The sequence below is a fragment of the Typopeltis vanoorti genome, chromosome 22, assembly GCF_054136105.1.
Source record: "Typopeltis vanoorti isolate ZY-2024b chromosome 22, IOZ_Tvanoo_1.0, whole genome shotgun sequence".
Classification (NCBI taxonomy): Eukaryota; Metazoa; Arthropoda; class Arachnida; order Uropygi; family Thelyphonidae; genus Typopeltis; species Typopeltis vanoorti.
Window position 1 is genome coordinate 20,485,896 of NC_143570.1, and position 21,304 is coordinate 20,507,199.

At 35.7% G+C, this 21,304-nt stretch overlaps 1 protein-coding gene across 3 annotated transcripts in view; it reads right to left on the minus strand.

Moving 5' to 3' along the window:
• Ate1 (arginyltransferase 1) overlaps positions 1-21,304 on the minus strand; it is a 244,589-nt gene that overhangs the window by 191,396 nt on the left and 31,889 nt on the right. For all 3 annotated transcript variants that reach the window (XM_090412357.1, XM_090412358.1, XM_090412356.1), the window contains exon 4: positions 7,848-7,947. In XM_090412357.1, coding sequence (XP_090268483.1) covers positions 7,848-7,947 — 100 coding nt within the window. The remainder of the gene's footprint in view (positions 1-7,847; positions 7,948-21,304) is intronic.

Sequence of the window (21,304 nt, forward strand, 5' to 3'; positions counted from 1 at the left end):
ACAGATTTGGTCACCAGGTTTTCAAAAGGATGAAAAGATGTAGGAAAGAAGTTTTCCAGAGGCAACTGGCTAAGGTATTTTCTGATAGAATGTTGAATATGAGGAAACGTTGAGAAGATGCAATTTACAGTCTAGTGGATAGGTGGAAGAGGGGTGATAAGATAGAGACATACAAGTTGGTAAGGAGGTTGTTATAGAATCAATGTTGAAGAGGATTTTCATAAAATGATGGGAGATTGGGAAAGAACAAGACGTCATTCCTGGAAGCTGTATAAGAAGGGTGTGAACAAGGGAATGAGAAGCACATTTTTTGCATGCAGAATAGTGAATGATTGGAATTCCTTGCTTGAGAGTGTATGTGTCTGCAAAGAATTTGAATGTGTTTAAGATAAGGTATGATGAGCTGTGTGTATGACAAACGGACCTCGGAGATGAGTCTTTGAATCCATGGGGTGGATAATAATAATCACAAAACTATGCTTCAGCAGTGATGTGATAGCCAAACTTTGATGAAAGCAAAACTTCCTGCATTATCTACTACAACAACAACAATAAAAGAAACTATTAAATCACTAGACAAGGTGAGATTTCTTTTCTTGGGATAACTTAATCTTCTCGTGACCTTTAGCATCTGTGAAACTACAGAGGAAAAAAAATAAATCCAAGAAACTAACAGACTAGAAGTAGACTAGTAGTGGACAATTTTTTTTTTTCTTTTCTGTTAGCTTACCTGATATTTAAGTGTTGCTTTTGAGTTATATAAAGATGTTGCACGTAAGCTAATGAGGATGAATTTGATACAAGAATCAAAACAGTGAGAAATTAATGTCTTATTTTCTTCAAAATGGTTATTTATTTCTTAAGCTTATTATTTTATATTATTATTGCATGCAAATCTCCATGGAGTCTGAAGACTCAAGGTGGGAGGGCCAGACCATCCACACAATACTTATACATCTCCTTAAACACATTCGCCGACAAAGCACTTACAAGATCATCATCAAATTCCTGACATGTACCCTCAAGGGGTGTACAGGATATGATAGTACTACATGAAAAAATTACATCGTTACTAACTTCCTATCTACAATTTTCCTCCAAATCAGTCTGTTACTTGTCAAGACTCCAACATTATCAGATCTTATATTTCTATCGTCTAAGGAACTTTGTACCGTATCAATCCACCTATATCTTGGTCTTCCTCTGGGTTGTTTTCCTGCCAACCTGGCAGAGAACACTTGTTTTGCTAATCTTTTCTCTCCCATTCTATTTAAGTGACCATACCACTTGAGATTAGCTCTGCTAACACATTCCTGGATGTTGACAATGTCAAGTTCTTTCCTAATATTCTCATTTTTAATATGATATTGCCATTGATGCCATCTGTTCACGCCTATAATCTTTCTCAGGACTCTCATATCTGTAGTCTCTAGTCTTTGGTCAAGTATTTAACTTCTGACCCAGCTCCCAGATCCATAAGTTAAAACTGGTTTGAACACCGTCTTGTATACAGCTAATTTAGTGTTCCGACTAATTTCTCTCTTATTCCATATGAATTTATTCAATTGACTTCCCACCATACCAGCTTTGCTGATTCTGTTGTCTATTTCTATATTTAATTTACCATCTTCACTAAAAATCGTGCCTAAGTAGCTGAAATGTTTTACTTGTTCCACAGGTTCTCCATTCACAACACAGTTGACATTTTCAATGATTCTGCCTATTTTCATTGTCTTTGTCTTTTTATTGCTGACCTTCATACCATATCAATTACAACAGTTATTCAATTTAGTCAGAGAATCTTGCAGACTTGTAGCGGATTTATTTAGAAGTATAACATCATCCGCATAAAGCAAAGAGCTGACATTAACATCTCCAATTTTGATATCATGTTTAATACCACTTTCCTTCATAATGTGATCCATATAGATAATGAATAACAGAGGGGATAATGTACATCCTTGTCTCACACCAGATTTAACATTAAACCATCTTCCTGTACTTCCTTCAATTCTAACTGCTGACTTACAACTCAAATAAAGACTAAGTATTGCTTGATATAATGCCCCATTGACACCATATAACTGTAACATATTGAATAGCTTCTCTCTTGGCATCTTGTCATATGCCTTTTCCAAATCGACAAAACTTAAATATAGATCTTTGTTATATTCCCATGATTTCTCCACTATTTGTCGTAAAGTGAAGATCTGATCCTGACAGCCTGTATTTGGCCTGAATCCAGCTTGTTCTTCACCCAGCTTTTCTTCCACAATTCTTCTCAACCGTTTTTCAAGTATACTTGCATAGATCTTGCCAGGAACACTCAGTAGGGAAATACCTCTGTAATTCTCACATTCAGTTTTATTTCCCTTTTTATATATGGGTACTATGAGAGCTCTATTCCAATCATCAGGAATTCGTCCCACTGTCCAGGCTTTCTGAACTATGCAGTGCAGCCACTGTAAGACTTTTATACTACCATACTTCAGCACTTACAAGATACTCTGGCAAATCCATTTCACTCATTTATTATTCTCCAAGAGGAAAAACTAGTCCTGAGGCCTTTACCATCATACTCTTACTCAGTTTCCAACGAGATGACTTCTTGTACTAGTTTCTCTAGCCAAATACTGGAAAATTTCCTCTGTATCAATCATATAAAACCTTTTAGTAAAATGTTTTTATCATACCCACCAATTGTACACCTATAAACCAACCCTTGTAAACTAAACCACAAACTCTCAATCTATCCTCATATGTTACATTATAGATCACTCATCATCTTGGTCACTTGTCCCTGGATCCTCTCCACACTTCATCCACAAGGAACTCAGATTACCAGCCCTGTGTACAGTAATCCAGATGTAGATGTATCAAAGCCTTACAAATGGGAATGAAAACTGTACTATCGCTGCATGTTAGTGCATTCTTCAATAACCAAGCAATTCTATGAGCTACCTAGGCCACTATTACAATATGTTTCCCATGATGAGTCTCTGACTCTATGGAGGTCGGATGTTAATAATAATGTTCTAAACTTACAACTCTCTATCTACCAATACCTTCAAATCCTTAGCTTCATCAATTTCCTGGAGTACACTTTCTTCAATGTAGCACACTGTGTGTGTGTGTGTGTGTGTGTAATCTTTTTATCCCAAAATGCATACCTGTCCACTTTTCCACATTAAACTGTACCTATTATCTTTTGCTCATACTGTCAGCCTATTTAAATCATTCTGCATGTTCTCTACACTGCCATGACAACTATTACACTATTCAATCAACAAATGATGCAATATTTTCCTTCAAATCATTTACAACATCAATGATATACAAATTAGCAATGGCACAAGCAAAGAGCCCTGCAGCTAGTATTTAGTCTCTACCCATTACTTCGCTTTCTTAAATTTTTCTCTGTATTCTCTCAGAGTACATGCTGACTTACTTGCTCTAAGAACTTTCGATACGTTTTTCTTCTTCTTTTCAATGACTGCCTCTTTAACTTCTTCAGTTCAACATAGCATTCTGATTTTTCTATCTTTGAAAACAATTTCACCACATGTCTCTCTGAGATTTGATTACTGTTCTGAAAATCTTTTATTTTTTCTTCAGTGGTATTTGTATACTTAGGTATACAGTTCACCTCTGAAAGATGCTCCACTTTTATCTTTATTAAACTTATTTCTCTTATCAACATGATATGAATGTGTTTGGTATCAGGAGTCTGAGAAACTAATAACTGGTATGAGACCTAACACAGAGAGTCAAGGAAACTAAATTATAAAGGGAGGAATGATGTGAATGTGAGTGTAAGCGCGACAATGGTATATAACTGTTAATGATGGGAATGGGCTTTGTCATGGAAATGTCAATGAGGCAAGAATGATTTTGGGTTTGTGTTCATCTGGTTCGGACTCATCATATGTGTGCAAAGATGTCTACATGTGTAAGGCATTAGAGAAGAATAAAGATCTCCAAGTTATCCAACTGCATCAGGCAGACTGCAAACAAGAGTATACAAAAGAACATGCAGGTAGATTATTATGTCTGTACATGAATGCTAGGAGTATCAGAAACAAAGGGGTAGAGTTTGTTGCCTTAGTCAATATGTTGCGACCTCAGATTGTAGGAATTAGTGAGACCTGGCTATCAGAATCAGACCTACTAACTGGTATCGAGTGTCATGGGTACAGTACTTTTAGGAAGAATAGAGTGGATAGGAGGGGGCGAGCTAATGATATTGGGTGACTTAAATCCAGTTAGAGTTGAGACCTATGAATGTAGTAATACTACTAACAATATTTCATGTAGCAATGAGTTTGAAGCCATCTGGTGTGAGGTGGAATCTAACAAGACAAATTACATAGTGGGGTGTTGTTACAGACCTGGTGGATCGGTTGCTGGTGATGAAGAAATGCATCACCAAATAGAAAAGGTGAGCGCGAAAAGAGTAATCATAATGGGAGACTTTAATTATCCAAATATTGATTCGGTAGCAGTAGAATCTCATGAGAAGAATGAAAATACATTTATTGAGCTGTTGCGGGACAACTTCCTCAAGCAGCATGTGACAGAAGGAACTCGAGGTCAAAGAGTGTTAGATTTCATTGTAGTGTCAGAGGGCATTTCAGTTAAAGATGTAACTATTCTGCTTCGAGTTGGTAACAGTGATCATGTGGTACTCACTTGGGAAGTGACTAAGTTTATGAATGTTCCATTCAGAAAAGATTGCATGCTGAACTACAAAGCAGGAAATTATGACCAACTGAGGAGAATACCGAGTTTAGCGGAATGGGATCGGTTGCTAGATGGAAAGAATATCGACAGTGCATGGGGAGCATTTAAACAATACTTAAATGATGCAATATCAGAATGTGTCCCGAGAGTTTGAAGAATAAATAGAGTAGGAGTCAAATGGATGTGTAATCTTATTAAGCAAGAGATTCGTAAGAAAAGGACGATGTGGAAGGAATATCGTTTGCATAAGGATGACGTCTGTTATGAACATTATAAGTAGCAGGCTAGAATAGTCACAATGTGTATGGAAAGCAAAGTCTGGTTATGAAAAGAAACTGGCTCTCTGCATGCAAAAGACAACCCACAAGAATTCTATCGATATGCTGCAAGTAAAAGAAAGAATGAATATGAAAGAATAACTGTTCTAAATCCAGATGGAGTGAGGGTTACTGATGCAGAAGAGGTTGTTCAGTTAATGAGTGACCATTTCGTTAAAAGCTATCAACCTAGTGAACGCAACATTGAGCTCACTGTTACCTCTTCGCTGGATGAAGAAATGCAGGTGTGTGAAGCCGAGGTATTAGAGCTGTTGCACAAACTGAATAAGAATTCAGCAATAGGGACTGATGGAGTATCAGCATGTGTGCTAAAAGAGTATTCAGCTGAATTGATCATTCCTTTGATCAGGATGTTTAATGAGTCTCAGAACAGGGAAGATTCTGCAGGAATGGAAGGAATGTATGATAATTCCATTGCATAAGGGTGGTGCAAAGATCAATGTATCGAACTATTGACCAATTAGTATCTCAGGAGTGGTGGTGAAGATTTTAGAAAAATCAGTTAGGGCTCGCATTCAGAAATGGGTTGATAGTGAATCTCTACCTTGCAATGAACAACATGGGTTTACTAAGGGAAGGTCATGTTTTAGCAACTTGCTTACATTCTATAACAATGTTACCATTGAACGAGACAGGGGAATGGATACACCATGATACTTTTGGATTTTGCTAAGACTTTTGACAGAATACAGCATGGCAGTTTGCTGCATAAATTGGAGAAAATGGGTTTGGGCTATATAAAATATTAGCATGGATAAGAGGATGGCTGACTGACATATATCAAAAAGTGTTATACGGGGGGATCTGACTCTGCAAGGTTTAAGGTAACAAGTGGTGTACCACAATGATCAGTGCTTGGTCCACTGTTATTCAATCTGTACATTAATGATATTGGGAAAGATTTCACAAGCGACATACAGTTATTTGCTGATGATGCAAAGATAGGTAGGGTAATCAGGAATGCTGCTGATATGCAGTCTTTTCAGAATGATTTGAATATGCTGGAATTGTGGGCATGGGAAAATGGGTGTCAGTTCAATGTCAGTAAATGTAAAGACATTAATGCACTTCGGCATGATTAGATATCCAATGTCGTATTATATTGGTGGGATTAGGCTAGAAGAAACTGATGAGGCTATGGATCTTGGAGTGTTAATAGATAGGAAGTTGAAGTTTAGGGGCCATGTGGCAAAGATTGCAAATACAACTCAAAAGATAATTGCAATGCCGAAACGAATGTTCACACGTAAAGATAAGGATGTTATTTTGCCTCTTTACAAGGCCTTGATAAGACTTCACTTGGACTATTGTGTGCAGGTCTGGTCTCCTGGTTTCCGTTGTGATTCTGATATATTGGAGAGAGTACAAAGTAGAGCATTAAAAATTATATCAAGATTGTGGAAATACTGATTATGAAGACAGACTGAGAATTTGTAGACTGTAGATACTAGCAAACAGGAGAAAGCGGGGTGATATGATTGACTTACAAACTTCTGAAAGGATCATACAGGATTTCAATTGATGGAATTTTTCAATTTATGGAGGGTGGGGAAAGGACGAGAGGGCATCCTTGGAAGCTGAGAATGAAGGTTGCCAAGAAGGGTGTGAGTGCTAGATTTTTCTCTCAGAGGGGTGCATGATTGGAATGGATTGTCATTGGATGTTTTGAGTGCAAGCAGTGTGAATGGATTCAAGAATAAGTATGATAGCTGGTGTGTGTAGTATGTGGCCTCCCTCGATGAGTCTCTGACTCCCTGGAGATCTCTCTATCTTAATAATAATAATAATATTCATTTTTATACTGCTCAAAACTAAATGGTGATCGCTTCACTTCCTCTTTCAAATCCTCTGAACATTTTGGTGTTCTGAACCAGTGTGAAGAGATGAATAATAATAATAAAGTGAATAAGACTTTTCTAATTTCTTGTCTTCTCTCCATGTGAATTTATGCACATCTTTATGCTAAAACATTGATTAGTAATAACTAGTCCTGAACAGAAATCCAGCAGGTATCCATTATTATTATTAGCTTTGCTCTTTTCTCCAAATTTTTTAAACACATTTCTATACATCTCGTATTCATTTCCTACTCTGCAATTTAAATCTCCAACAAGAATTAACTTTTTCTTTTTATCAGCTGCCTTTGCTAATGATTCAAAATTGTTTCCACTTTTTTCCTTAGTATAATTTCAGGGACCATAGGCATAAATATGTCTGATTCAATTCCCCATTTTGATCTTTGCCCATATTACTCTACCTGAAATTTCCTGCCATTCAAGAAAACTATATTTCCATTTAGCATTGAATACTATACCTACCGCATCCTCTCCCTGATCATCATTACCTGAATATAACATCTTGTAGTTGGTATTTAGAAAATTCATTAATGTACCACCATTATCTTTTGGTTTCAGCCATACAGAAGATGATTTGATTGGCTAAATCCTGAACTGCTGGTCCTTGTTCATTAAGTATTCAGTTAGAAACCTATTAATGGGGTGCACCACAAGAACATGAGGATTGGACATTACAATAAGAAGACCTAGTTGGTTCTCTATAATATTCCTTAAAAGGCTATGGAAAGGTCTCCACCTGTAGACTTTTCTAGTTCTTACACTTAAGTACTCCATTTTACCAGAAAACTTAAGTCCATCAAAGGCAGTAATGGCATTAACTTTCAATTACTTTAAAAATAGCTGTGAATATAAAATAATAGTAGGAAAACAATTACTGTTGGTAATTTAAATAATTACATATTATTGTACTTACTATAGCAGCACCAGCAGTTTTCCCATACGCAAGGAAGTTATGCATTCTCTTCAATACCTTCTTCTGAGATTTTGATAGCTTAAAATCAAGAACGGCACATCTGAAAGAGGGAAAAAAAATTCTTCACATTGTTTAGCATGCCATTAACTAAATATCATTACAGGAGAAGTATCCTAGATCAATATTTATGCAAATGTAACATAAATGTTTATCTAAATTATAGATGATGATTTATAGTTTTAATGGTGTAAGGACAGCAAAGGTCATGCTGTGCCATATCACAGGTTATAGTAGTACATAAGGTAAGAAAATCGCAAACATCCATGATCGCAGCGGGATTCGAACCTGCTATAAATTGTAGATATGGATAGTATACATCTATCCATATCTAAATTGTCTCAAAAACAACAAAAATTGGAAGTCATAACCTTACTTCTTGCATATTACCAGCTACAAATTTAGCACTGTATGGTCTACTATCTATTGCAGTTGCTACTCTCAAGCTATAACATTTATCATCATTCATTTATGATATACAGCATTTTTAAGGACTTTCACAACTAAAGGCATTTTGTGTATGCATAGAAGTCTAATGTAACTTACAAAAATGAACAGCATTCTGAATTTAAAAATGATACATAGCATATAGAAATTGTTAATTCTTGACCACAAAGATTAATGAAAATTAACTATTATTTAGATATTGGTCAAGTGTAGGTGAATAACTAATTTAATTACCAACTAGTTTTGCCGGCTTCATCAGGGTACAATCAGGAAAGCAAAGAAAAGAAAATTACAAGCTAAACGTTAACTGACAATTCTATTTCAATAACAAAATAGTAGTGCGCGTAAAACAATATGTGTGTCACAGATACATGATTTACTTGTTGAGATGTATTTGGTAGTTTCCACTGAAGTGCATTTCTTGTGTGTTTATTGATCTAATTAAAGTCTTCCATATATCTGGTAGGATTAACTTGGTTCCTGTTGAGGTTATTTGTGGAACGGGTGACTGTAGCAGCTTTTTTGAAGATTCTGGAACAGTAGTTTTCTTCTATTCTATATATGGCATAAGACTTTTATTCCATTCAATAATGTGGTTGGTTGTAGAAAAGTGGGAAGAAAGGCCAGAAATATCTTGTCTGTTGTTTCTAACATAGCTGATGTGTTCCTTTTGTCTCACTTCGATGCTTCTAGACGTCTGACCAATGTAACTTAGACCACAGGAACAAGGGATGTTATAAACTCCTGCATGTTTGTAGAAAGGATTGAAATCTTTTGGTGATCTTAGAACTTTCTGGATAGTTTCAACTGTCTTGAAGGTGTCACTCTAATATTGTGTGGTTTTAGGAGGCGAATTAGTTTTTTGGAGATGGTACCAACGTACGAATAGTTATAGTAGTTATATATTGGGTGTCATCACGTTGTCTTTGTGGTATATCAGAGAAGAGAATTTTGTTAACAAATCCTCTAGGGTAGCCATTTAGGAGTAGAGCGTTTGATATTTTATTTAATTCTTCTTGTAGATCATTATAGTCTGTGGTGAATTGTATAGCTCTTTTCTTTAGCATATGAATAATGCTGAGTTTTTGGGAGATGTGGTGTGATGAGCTAAAGTTTAGATAATGTCCAGTATTTGTTGGTTTTCTATAAACTGATAAGTTGACACTGTTATTTTCTTTTTTCTTTATTATGATGTCTAGGAATGGTAGTTGTTTGTCCTTTTCAAGATCTAGTGTGAATTTGATAGTATGGTGGAACATATTGATTTTGTTTAGGTAATCTAATAGCTCTTCCTTTTTGTGGTTCCAAATGATAAAGATGTCATCAACAAATCTGAACCAGGCCTTAGGTTTTGGATTAATTTGAGATAAGATTTTACTTTCAAGATCTTCCATAAATAAGTCGACACAAGAGGGTGAGAGGGGACTGCCCATGGCCAATCCGATTAATTGTTTTCTTCCATACGAAATAGTTAGAAGATAGAAAGTGGCTAAACAATAAAGAGAAGTCTTGTGGGAATAAATTGTCTAAGATGTTGATAACTTCAACCACTGGAATGTTGGTAAACAGGGAAGTGACATCAAGGCTGGCAAGCATATCATTTTCAGAGATAGAGATGTTTTTTAATTTTTCTATAAAATGTTGAGTTTTTAATATAAGTATCTGAATTATGGATGTGTTGTTGTAGAATTTTAGTTAGACATTTTGACAGTAAATACGTTGGAGAATTGATTCCATCCGCTATTGGGTGTAACGGGGAGCCATCCTTATGTACCTTTGGAACGCCGTATAGTCTAGGAGTTAGAGGATGCACAGATTTTAACTGTTTAATTAAAACTGCAGCCCAGTTTGTCATCTGACGTAATAATTCATTGGTATTGTTATGGTTATTTAACGTAGGATCTGTGTTAAGTACATTATAGACAGATGTATCCAATAAAAGATTGTTGAGTTTGTCTTCATAATCTTTTGTGTTTAAGATGATAGTGCTGTTCCCTTTGTCTGCCTTAAGTATGATGATGTCTTTGTTGTTCTTTAAGTTGAGTAGCGTTCTTTTTTCCATAGGAGTGACATTAGTGTGAGGAGATCTTGAAGGAGACAAGAGGATTATGCTGCTTTGCAATCTAAGGTCATTAGCTGTAAGTTGTGGTAGTAGTGATATTGCCTTCTCTAAATTGCAGATGAAATCTACTTTAGGTATTACAGTAGGTGTTAAGGTGAAATTGAAGGCCTTTTTTTGAGAATAGCAGTCTCGGGTTTAGTTAGTATGTGCTTAGATTGGTTAACGATTACTTTGTTGTCCGGTATAGAAGGTTTTGACTCAATAAGATTATTATACAAATGATTGAATTTCTCGATTCTCTTCTCTGATATACCACAAAGACAACGTGATGACGCCCAATATATAACTACTATAAGTATTCCATACGTTGGTACCATCTCCAAAAAACTAGCTCTCCTCCTAAAACCACACAATATTAGAGTGACCTTCAAGCCAGTTGAAACTATCCAGAAAGTTCTAAGATCACCAAAAGATTTCAATCCTTTCTACAAACATGCAGGAGTTTATAACATCCCTTGTTCCTGTGGTCTAAGCTACATTGGTCAGATGTCTAGAAGCTTCGAAGTGAGACAAAAGGAACACATCAGCTATGTTAGAAACAACAGACAAGATATTTCTGGCCTTTCTTCCAACTTCTCTACAACCAACCACATTACTGAATGGAATAAAAGTCTTATGCCATATATAGAAGAAAACTACTGTTCCAGAATCTTCAAAAAAGCTGCTACAGTCACCCATTCCACAAATAACCTCAACAGGAACCAAGTTAATCCTACCAGAAATATGGAAGACTTTAATTAGATCAATAAACACACAAGAAATGAACTTCAGTGCAAACTACAAAATGCATCTCAACAAGTAAATCATGTATCTGCGACACGCATATTGTTTCATGCGCACTACTATTTTGTTATTGAAATAGAATTGTCAGTTAACATTTAGCTTGTCTTTGATGAAGCCAGCGAAACTAGTTGGTAATTAAATTAGTTATTCACCTACACTTGACCAATATCTATATAACAGTTAATTTTCATTGATATATAATATTTTTTAAATATGCAATACATCATAGAGCAGTTAAACATTATATAAACTAAAACATTAAAAAAAAACCCACTAAAGTTATAAAATTACACACTGTTTTGTAACTTCTATTTGTGATAAGTAAATACAAGTAAACGAGATGACATCTTGTTCTAAATGCCATTCACTCAGTTCTAAGTGAAACTTAAATGTTAGAGCTTAAGAGCTGTATAGCATACCAAGTAGATATTTGCAGTTTGTTCAAAAAATAATGACAAACTATTTTAAGATAGTTTTACTTTCACTGAAATGATGGCATTGTAAGCATAAGAGAATATGTACTGAATTGGAGCACATATAGAAAACAAGTGCTATTGCAACTTGCACAATTATTTTTTAATTTTTCCAAAATAAATAAATAAATAAATAATAATAAAGAAAGAGACATCAGTTTTTTTTTTTTTTTGGGGGGGGGGGGTTAAGAGAATTGGTATTGCTGATAAAAAATTATCAGCAATACCAACCTAAAAAATGGCTAGCTACAACCAAAATACTACCTTCAAAATTCTTCACAAGACTGAACCTAATAATAAAAATAAAGCTAGATTGCAATAAAACTGTAGCTATTCCATACATTAAAGGAATACCAGATAAAATAAACAGAATACTACAGAAATACAACCGTAATGCCACCTTTAAACCTCCTGCCAAATTAAAGAACTTATTCAACTCCTCTAAGGATCCACTTCCTCCAATGGCTCACCCTGGATATACCATATTCAGTGTACTTTGTATAATACAGGTGAAACTGTATGCATTATTCCTATCAGAAAAAAGGAACAAAAATGACACATTAAATTTAATGACTATAGTAAATATGGCCTAGCTGATCCCTGAATACTCTATGTAAAGGAACATAGAATGACTGTAAAGGAACCTGTTCATTACATCACACCAAAATGTGGTATGAACACAAATTTAAAGAGGCCTGTGAAATTCTTATCAACCACCCTAATGTTAACAAGAATGATGGTTAAAAAATCCCAAGAATATGAATGGCCCATATTCTACTCACATAACCTTTTGTTCTAAAAGTTCATTTTAAATTATAATTATTAACTATTAATCCAGGATTTTACCCTTAATACTTATGTTAAATTATTGATTAGGCCACCACTATTGCTATATTAAAAGCATTAATATGAATTTGGTCTCTTGATGATATTTATAAATTGGGTATAACTTTGATGTAGTTTTTTTTTTTTTACTAGAGGTCAAGCCAGTAGAATAATGTTTACTCAAATCATTGTCACTTTGGCATAATGTTTGAAATGTAATATAGCTTGTCTCTGTATATATACATGTGTGTGTGTGAAGGCACAAGTACTCCAGATGGTGATCTTAATATGAAGGTCAAAATGTTTGGAAATTAAAGCACTTATTCTTAATGTGATTGTGTCTCCATAATTTTATTGAAATGAACACCACAGTGCATGACATAACATTTACTAACCCTGAGCTGACAGCCATTTTCACATGCCTACAATTCCAACCTATTCAAATCATTCTGGAAGTACTGCATTTCAGCTACGTTCTTGATTACTCTGAGTCACCAGCAAACAGCTGTATTTTGCTTGTCAAATTCTTCCCAATGTCACTAATGTATAGACTGAATAACAATGGATCAAGAACTGACTGATCCTTGTGGTACAATAGTGGTCACCTTAAATCTTGCAGGTTTTAGGTAACCACTGTTGTGCTTTTATCACTTTTTCATGTCAGTCAGACATCCTCTTATCCATGCCAATATTTTATAATTCAATCCCATATACTCCAATCTATGCAACAGTCTTCCATGCTGAATTCCATAAAAAGCCTTAGCAAAATCCAAAAGTATCATGGTGTATCCAATCCTGTTCATTGCAATGTAGAGATTCTCTATCAAAATCCATATCTCAATGCAAGTCCTAACCAAATTTTCCAAAATCTTCACAACCGCTTCAGAGATAATGATAGTTTGAAAACTGAATATGTCAATCTTTGCACCACCCTTGTGTGGGATTATCATATATTCTTTCCATTACTGTGAAATCTTTCCTATTCAGAGATTCAAATTATATAGCTTGGCCAAAGGAGTAGCCAGTTTAGCTGAAAACTCTTTTAGCATCTGTGTTGATATCCCATCAGTCCTTATAGCTGAATTCTTATTCATTTTGAGACAACAGTTCTAGTACCTCCTCTTCATACATCTGGGTTTCTCACCCACTTAAGGAGTAGCAGTGCAGGTAATGTTGCTTACTCCATGTTGAAAACTTTTAGCAAAATAGACACTCATTAGGTGAACAATCTGTTCTGCACATTTGTTCTTTCTTTTATGTGTAGCTTAACATTAGATTCTTTTGGTTGTCTTTAGCTTGCAGAGCCAGTTTCTTTTCATACTCAGACTCAGCTTTACATACAACAGTTGTTAAAATTTTCATAAGACATCATCATCCTTATGCACACGGTATTTCATCTGCATCATCTTTTTCTTATGAATCTCTTGGTAAAATAAGATTACATATCCATTTGACAAGCAGTTGAAAAATCATGGGAATATAACAAAGATCTGTATTTAAGTTATGTAAATCTGGAAAAGACATATGACAAGGTGCCAAGAGAAACACTGTTCAAAGTGCTACAGTTATATGGTGTAAATGGAACATTATATTGAGCAATACATAGTCCATATTTGAGTTGTAAGAGTCTCCGTAGCTCAGTCAGTATAGACAAGACCCTTTGGTTGGAAAGACCTGGGGTCGATTCCTGTCTATAACATGAGGAACCTTTACCCGGTCTCTTTCGACCAAAGGGGAGTTAGCCGGTTTTATATGGAGGTCGAGGGTTTTTTCACTAGGAAACTCTGGTTTTTCATTCCTCTGAACAGGCAAACCAGCCCCATGAACAGATCTACAGTTATAAAAAATATATATATATATACTTAATCCCTCATCAGGATGGCTCAACCTGACCCCCCGCCCCCAAAAGGACAGGTGAGAAAAGTGGGGACCCCATATGAATATTATTATTATCAGAGTTGTAAGTCAGCAGTTAAAAATGAAGGAGGTAGACGAAGATGGTTTGATGTAAAATCAGATGTGAGATGGGTGCGCATTATCTCCACTATTATTCATCATCTACATGGTGTTTCAAATTCAAGTACCTATCCCTATTCAGAGCTATAGAGGTAACCAGTAGTTAAACTTAGTAGGTACCTAAGCACATCATTGGAAAGAGATTTTGAAAATGAAAAAAATTAGTTCAAAATTGACCAAAAGACAAAATATACCACACTTTTGCAGTAAGCCCAAAGCCAAAAGTCACAGGAGGTTAACATCTGGTGAACATGGTGACCACTTCACAGAAAAGAGCCAGTCTTGCTCCTTCATTTATAATGTCTCATGGTTCATGTGATATGAAAAATTCACCATCTTTTCTTGCTCACAGTGCCATATTTCCTCTATCAGTCATTTTCTGAACTTTTCTTTTTTTTTGTTTTTTTTTGTACTGGAGCAGTTAGAAATAAACCACTTGATCAAAGACCAGAGACTACAAATGTGATAGTTCTGAGAAAGATAAAGAGTGACCAGACATGGCAGTATGATATTAAAAATGAGAATATTAGGAAAGAACTCGACATCGTTAGAATTTGGGAATGTGTTAAGAGAGCCAATATCTGGTATTATGGTCACTTAAACAAAATTGGAGAGGGAAGGTTAGCAAAACAAGTCTTCTTTGCTAGGAATTCCTAGTAATTACTCTAGATCTTGGTCTCCCAGAGAAAGTCCAAGATTTAGAGTAATTGATACAGTAAGAGGAAGACAGAAATATAAGATCTGATAATACTGATAAGCCAATTGGAAAAAGAAGGCAGAGTAGACCTCAAAAAAGGGTATTGGACTGGAAAAGACCAATATGGTCTATATCTGTAATTAGTATTATTATGATGATAATATTGATGTCTTGATAGGATTAATTTAGAGGAAAATTGTTGATAGGAAGATAGTAATGATGTAACTTTTTTCAAGTAGTATTATCATAATATCATGTATATCCCCTGAGCGTACATCTCAGCAATTTGATAATGATGGAATTGTAGGCATGTGAGAATAGCTATCAATTTAATGTTAGCAAATGTCAATTTATGCACTTTGGTATAACAAGATATCCAATGCTGTATTTTATTGGCAAGAATATTATTATTATTATTATTATTATTAAGAGAGGCCTCCAGGAGGTCAGGAACTCAACAAGGCAGGCCATACTATTCAAACCAGCCATCATACCTGTTCTTGAATTCATTAACACTCCTTGCATACACAACATCCAATGGCAATCCATTCCAATCATACCCTACTCTATGATAGAAAAATAGAAAAAGCAAGCCATAACACCCCATCATGACAGCATTCATTCTGAACTTCCATGGATGCCCTCATGTCATTTCCCCAACCTCCATAAAATAAAAAATTCCATCAATTGAAATCCTGTATGACCTTTTCAGAAGTCTGTAAGTCTCAATCATATGAATCCTTTCTCCTGTTTGCCAGTGTCTGCAGTCTACAAATTCTCAATCTGTCTTTATAATCACTATTCCACAGTCCTAATATAATTTTTAACACTCTCCTTTGAATTCTCTTCATTGTATCAGAATCACAATGGAAACCAGGAGTCCAGACCTGTGCAAAATAGTCCAAGTGAGGTCTTTATCAAGGCCTAGTAAAGAGGCAAAATGACATCCTTATCTTTACATGTGAAAGTTTGTTTCAGCATTGCAATTATCTTCTGAGTTGTATTTGCAATCTTTGCTACATGGCACCTGAACTTCAGCCTCCTAACTACTAACACTCCAAGATCCCTAGCTTCATCAGTTTCTCCTAGCCTAATCCCACCAATATAATACAACATCGGATATTTAATCATGCTGAAGTGAATGACTTTACATTTACTGACAATGAACTGACATCCATTTATCCATGCCCACAATTCCAGCTTATTCAAATCATTCTGCAAGGACTGCATATCAGCAGCATTCATGATTACCCTGCCTATCTTTGCATCATCAGATATAACTGTATGTTGCTTGTCAAATCCTTCCCAATATCATTAATGTACAGATTGAATAACAGTGGACCAAGCACTGATCCTTGTAGTACACCACTTGTTACCTTAAATCTTGTATCCCTCATATACCACTTTTTGATATCTGTCAGTCAGCAATCCTCTTATCCACATTAGTATTTTATGCAACAGTCTTCCGTGTTGTATTCTGTCAAAATCCTTAGCAAAATCTAAAAGTATCATGGTGTATCCATTCCCCTTGTCAAGTTCAAAACTAAAATTATTATAGAATGTGAGCAAGTTGCTAAAACATGACCTTCCTTTAGTAAACCCATGCTGTTCATTGTAAAGCAGAAATTCTTTGTCAACTCATTTCTGAATGTGAGCTCTAACCAACTTTTCCAAAATCTTCACCACCACTCCTGAGATACTGATTTTTCGATAGTTGGATATATTGGTCTTTGTGCTACCCTTGTGCAACGACAAATATAAAGTGCATGGAATTACCATACACTCTTTCCACTCGTGTGGAATCTTCCCTGTTCTAAGACTCAGATTATATAGCCTGGTCAAAGAAACAGCCAGTTCAGCTGAACACTCTTTCAGCACCCAAGCTGATATCCCATCAGTCCCTATTGCTGAATTCTTAAGTTTGCGCAACAGTTCTAATATCTCCACTTCATTCACCTGAGTCTTTCATTCAGTGAACAACTCGAAATTGCATATACTTGATTGATAGCTTTTAGTGTAGATAGTGTGAGGGTGACATCTGTCATCCTCACACTATCTTCATTCAGAAGAATTATTCTTTCATATTCATTCTTTCTTTTTACTGGCAGCATATCAATAGAATTCTTGTGGGTTGTCTTTAGCTTGCAGAGCCAGTTTCTTTTCATACCCAGGCTTAGCTTTACATACAACAACTGACTATTCTACCATGCTGCTTATAATTTTCATAACAGACATCATCCTTGCACATGTTATTCTATCCACATCAAACCGTTTCTTACAAATCTCTTGCTTAATAAGATTACACATCCATTTCACTCTTACCCTATTTATTCTTAGAACTCTCTGGACACATTTTGATACTGAATCATTTAAGTATTTTTTAAATGCTTCCCATGCACTGTCAATATTCTTCCCATCAAGCAACTGATACCATTCCGCTGAACTCAGTATATTCCTCACAGTTGGTCATAATTTTCTGCTTTGTAGTTCAGTATGTAACCTTTTCTGAATGGAACATTCATAAACTTAGTCACTTCCCAAGTGACTAAATTTATGAATGTAATACTCTCTGACATCGAGTTCCTTCTGTCACATGCTGTTTGAGGAAATTGTCTCGCAATAGCTCAATAAATCCAGTTTCATTCTTCTCATGAAATTTACTGCTACCCAATCAATATCTGGATAATTAAAGTCATCCATTAGATTACTCTTTTCGTGCTTATCGTCTCTATTTGGTGATGCATTTCTTTATCACTAGCAACTAATCCACTAGGTCTGTAAAAACACCCCACTATAATTGATCTTGTTAGATTCCACCTCACACCAGAGCACTTCAAATTCACTGCCATATGAAATACTGTTACTAGTACTACAATCATAGGTCTCAACACTAAGTGGATTCAAGTCATCCGATATCATTAGCAGCACCCCCCCCCACCTCCTCTCCTACCCTATCCTTCCTAAAAATACTGTGTTTTACACTCAATACCAATTAGTATGTCTGATTCTGATAGCCAAGTCTTACTAATGCCTACAACCTGAGGTACCAACATATTGACCAAGGCAACAAACTCTATCCCTTTGTTTCTGATACTCCTAGCAAGTGGATACTAAATCCAGCATTATTTCAAAGCCGAATGCAGAAACCATGAAAGTTTCATATGAAATTTGACCAGAGAGCTTACGGGAATACACTCACCGGCACTTATGAGTTGCCTTACCACGGACCTTATAGAAAACATGATCACTTGCTCAAGCGTCCATATATTCGCCTTCTATTGGTCCATTTTGATAAGTTTCACTAGCCTGACAGGTGTTTCAAACTGGTTGGTTCTGCTCAGAGAACAGGCAGAAACCTTAAGAGAGCAAAAACTCTTGTTCAGTACTAAGGAACTTGAAGTGTTGGAGAGGTGTATTTTTCGTAAGCGAACTCTCAGTCAGTGCATAAAGTATTTACTAAAATAAAGAGCCAAAAGGCTTCACTTCAGCGATGCAAAATTATATAAATCAACTGAATATCAAATCCAGCATTATTTCAAAGCCAAATGCAGAAACTGTGAAAGTTTAGTATGAAATTTGACCAGAGAGTTTACAGGAATACACTACTAAATATTTCCATATTTAATTTGCCACCAAGATCTACGTGAACTGATACAGTAGGAAGTACTTTAGAGGATCGAAATATAAGAATTAGCAAAACTAGTACATGGGGGGGGGGGATCAACTGAATATATTTATAAGGAATTGGAGAGAAATTAGTCAAAACACTAAACTAACTATATACAAGACAGTGTTCAAACCAATTTTAATTTATGGATCTGAGATGTTACTTTATTTTTAATGGTACTGATGAGAACACAGACTTATAAGAAAATAATTACTCTTTATTAGCTTATCGCTGATATTATATTCAGCATCTTCAGAGCACAAAAACAGTTTATCAGAGTATGTGAAACAACAATAATCTGGATAACAATGAAACTAGTTTAAACAAGTGCAATAGGCAACAGAAAGACTAAAGTCCTAATTAACACCATCTATGTTAAAAAAAAAAAAAAAAACAGAGAGGGAAAGCATGTATTGGGTTGGCAAATAAGTTCGCTTGGTTTATGTGTTAGTACAAGTTTACACCGCTTCACCTGTCGCTATTGCTGCACTACCACGCAAAGGTATTGCGCAGTTGAAAGGCGACATTTCACATAACCTTTCAGTGAATTTTCGTTCGGCCTACTTCAGTTGCGTGTGTGCAACATATTTTTAGACATAAGGAAATAACGTACATTACCAGCATATTTTGCTTTTTTATTTCAAAAAAGGCAAATGAGCTGTGGAGGCCCATAAAAAAATATGCAGCGTATATGGGGATGGTGCCTTAACAGAACGCATATGCCAAAAGTGATTTGCCAAATTCTGTTCTGAAGAGTTTGACGTCAGCGATGCGCCTCGTGCCAGTCACCCGACCAAGGGTGATTCGAGTGTTGTGAAGAATATCGTCGACAAAAATCCATCACAAACAGTGCGGGAGATTGCTGCAGTACCAAATATATCCCATACAAATGTTGAAAACCATTTGCACAAGCTGGGATATGTTTCAAAACTCAATGTTTGGGTGCTGCATGAATTGACTGAGGCCAATATGACTACTCACATATCCATCTGTGATTCACTGTGACGTTAGCCAAGAAAACAACCCATTTTTAAAGCGGATGATTACGGGAGATGAAAAATGGGTTGTGTACGATAACGTGGTACGTAAAAGATCATGGAGGCACAAGAGCGAACTGCCGTAACCAACCTCAAAAGCGGGATTGCACCCAAAGAAGATCATGCTCTCTGTGTGGTGGGATTATAAAGGTGCTGTCCACTACGAGGTGTTACCATCAGGCAGAACAACTGATTCAGCTGTCTATTGCTCAAAGTTAACGCGACTGGCCCGTGCAATTAGCTCAAAACATCCTGAATTGGCAAATCAGAAAGGAGTTGTCTTTCACCATGACAACACGAGACCCCATACATCATTAACAACCTGGAGTAAATTGTTACGTCTTGGCATGGATATTCTGCACATCCTCCGTATTCATCGGACCTGGCACCTTCCAATTACCACTTATTCCAATTGTTGCAGAATTCTCTGAACGGGAAAACCTTCGCCAACGAGGAGGCTGTCAAAAGACACCTGGATCAGTTTTTCGCCAGTCAACCTCAGGAGTTTTATGAACGCAGCATAATGAAGTTGATGGACAGATCGCAACAGGTCATTGATAAAGAGGGTCAATATATAACTGACTAGTTTGACTTAATATATTATATATATTAAATAAAATGTGTTTCATTCCACTCTGAAAAACCGAACGAACTTATTTGCCAACCCAATATATATACAGGTATCCCTTGCTTAATATGGTTTTGCTTAAATCAGGATTTGATTAAAGAAGCAAAATTAATTGTGACAATCTCTTTAAATATTCAGTAAGAGTTTTAATTAATGCACCTTTAAATTTGCCATGCAAAAACATGCAAGCCTCAAGGAGTGTTTCCCTGGCTGAGAGAAAGAAAGTGGTGAGCATGATGACATCATTCATAGCATTAATTACTGTATTTACAAATTACATTCTTTGTAAATTTTTTCATTCAAAAAAGAATTTCATCCAAATTCTCTTAATAAACTATGTGAGAATGTGAAAGTTTTATTTTTTCCACCAAATACATCATCATTGCTACAATCCATGGATGTGGGTGTCATTGCAACTTTCAAAGCCTATTTTCTTAAAAAGACATTCTCAAAGGCAGTTTCTTTGTAGTTTCTCTAGAAACAATGAAGAAAATGCGATTATGATTCAAGAATTTTGGAAAAATTTTAACATTAAACATGCAATTGAAAACATTCATGACTCATGGGAGCAAGTGTCTTCTAGTTGAATGAGAGCTGCTTGGAAAAACCTTTTGCCAGAATGCGCTAATGACTTAAGGTGGTTTTCAAAATCCTGTGAACAGATTTTGAAAAGATTTTGGTGAAGACCTTGGTTTTGATGGCGTT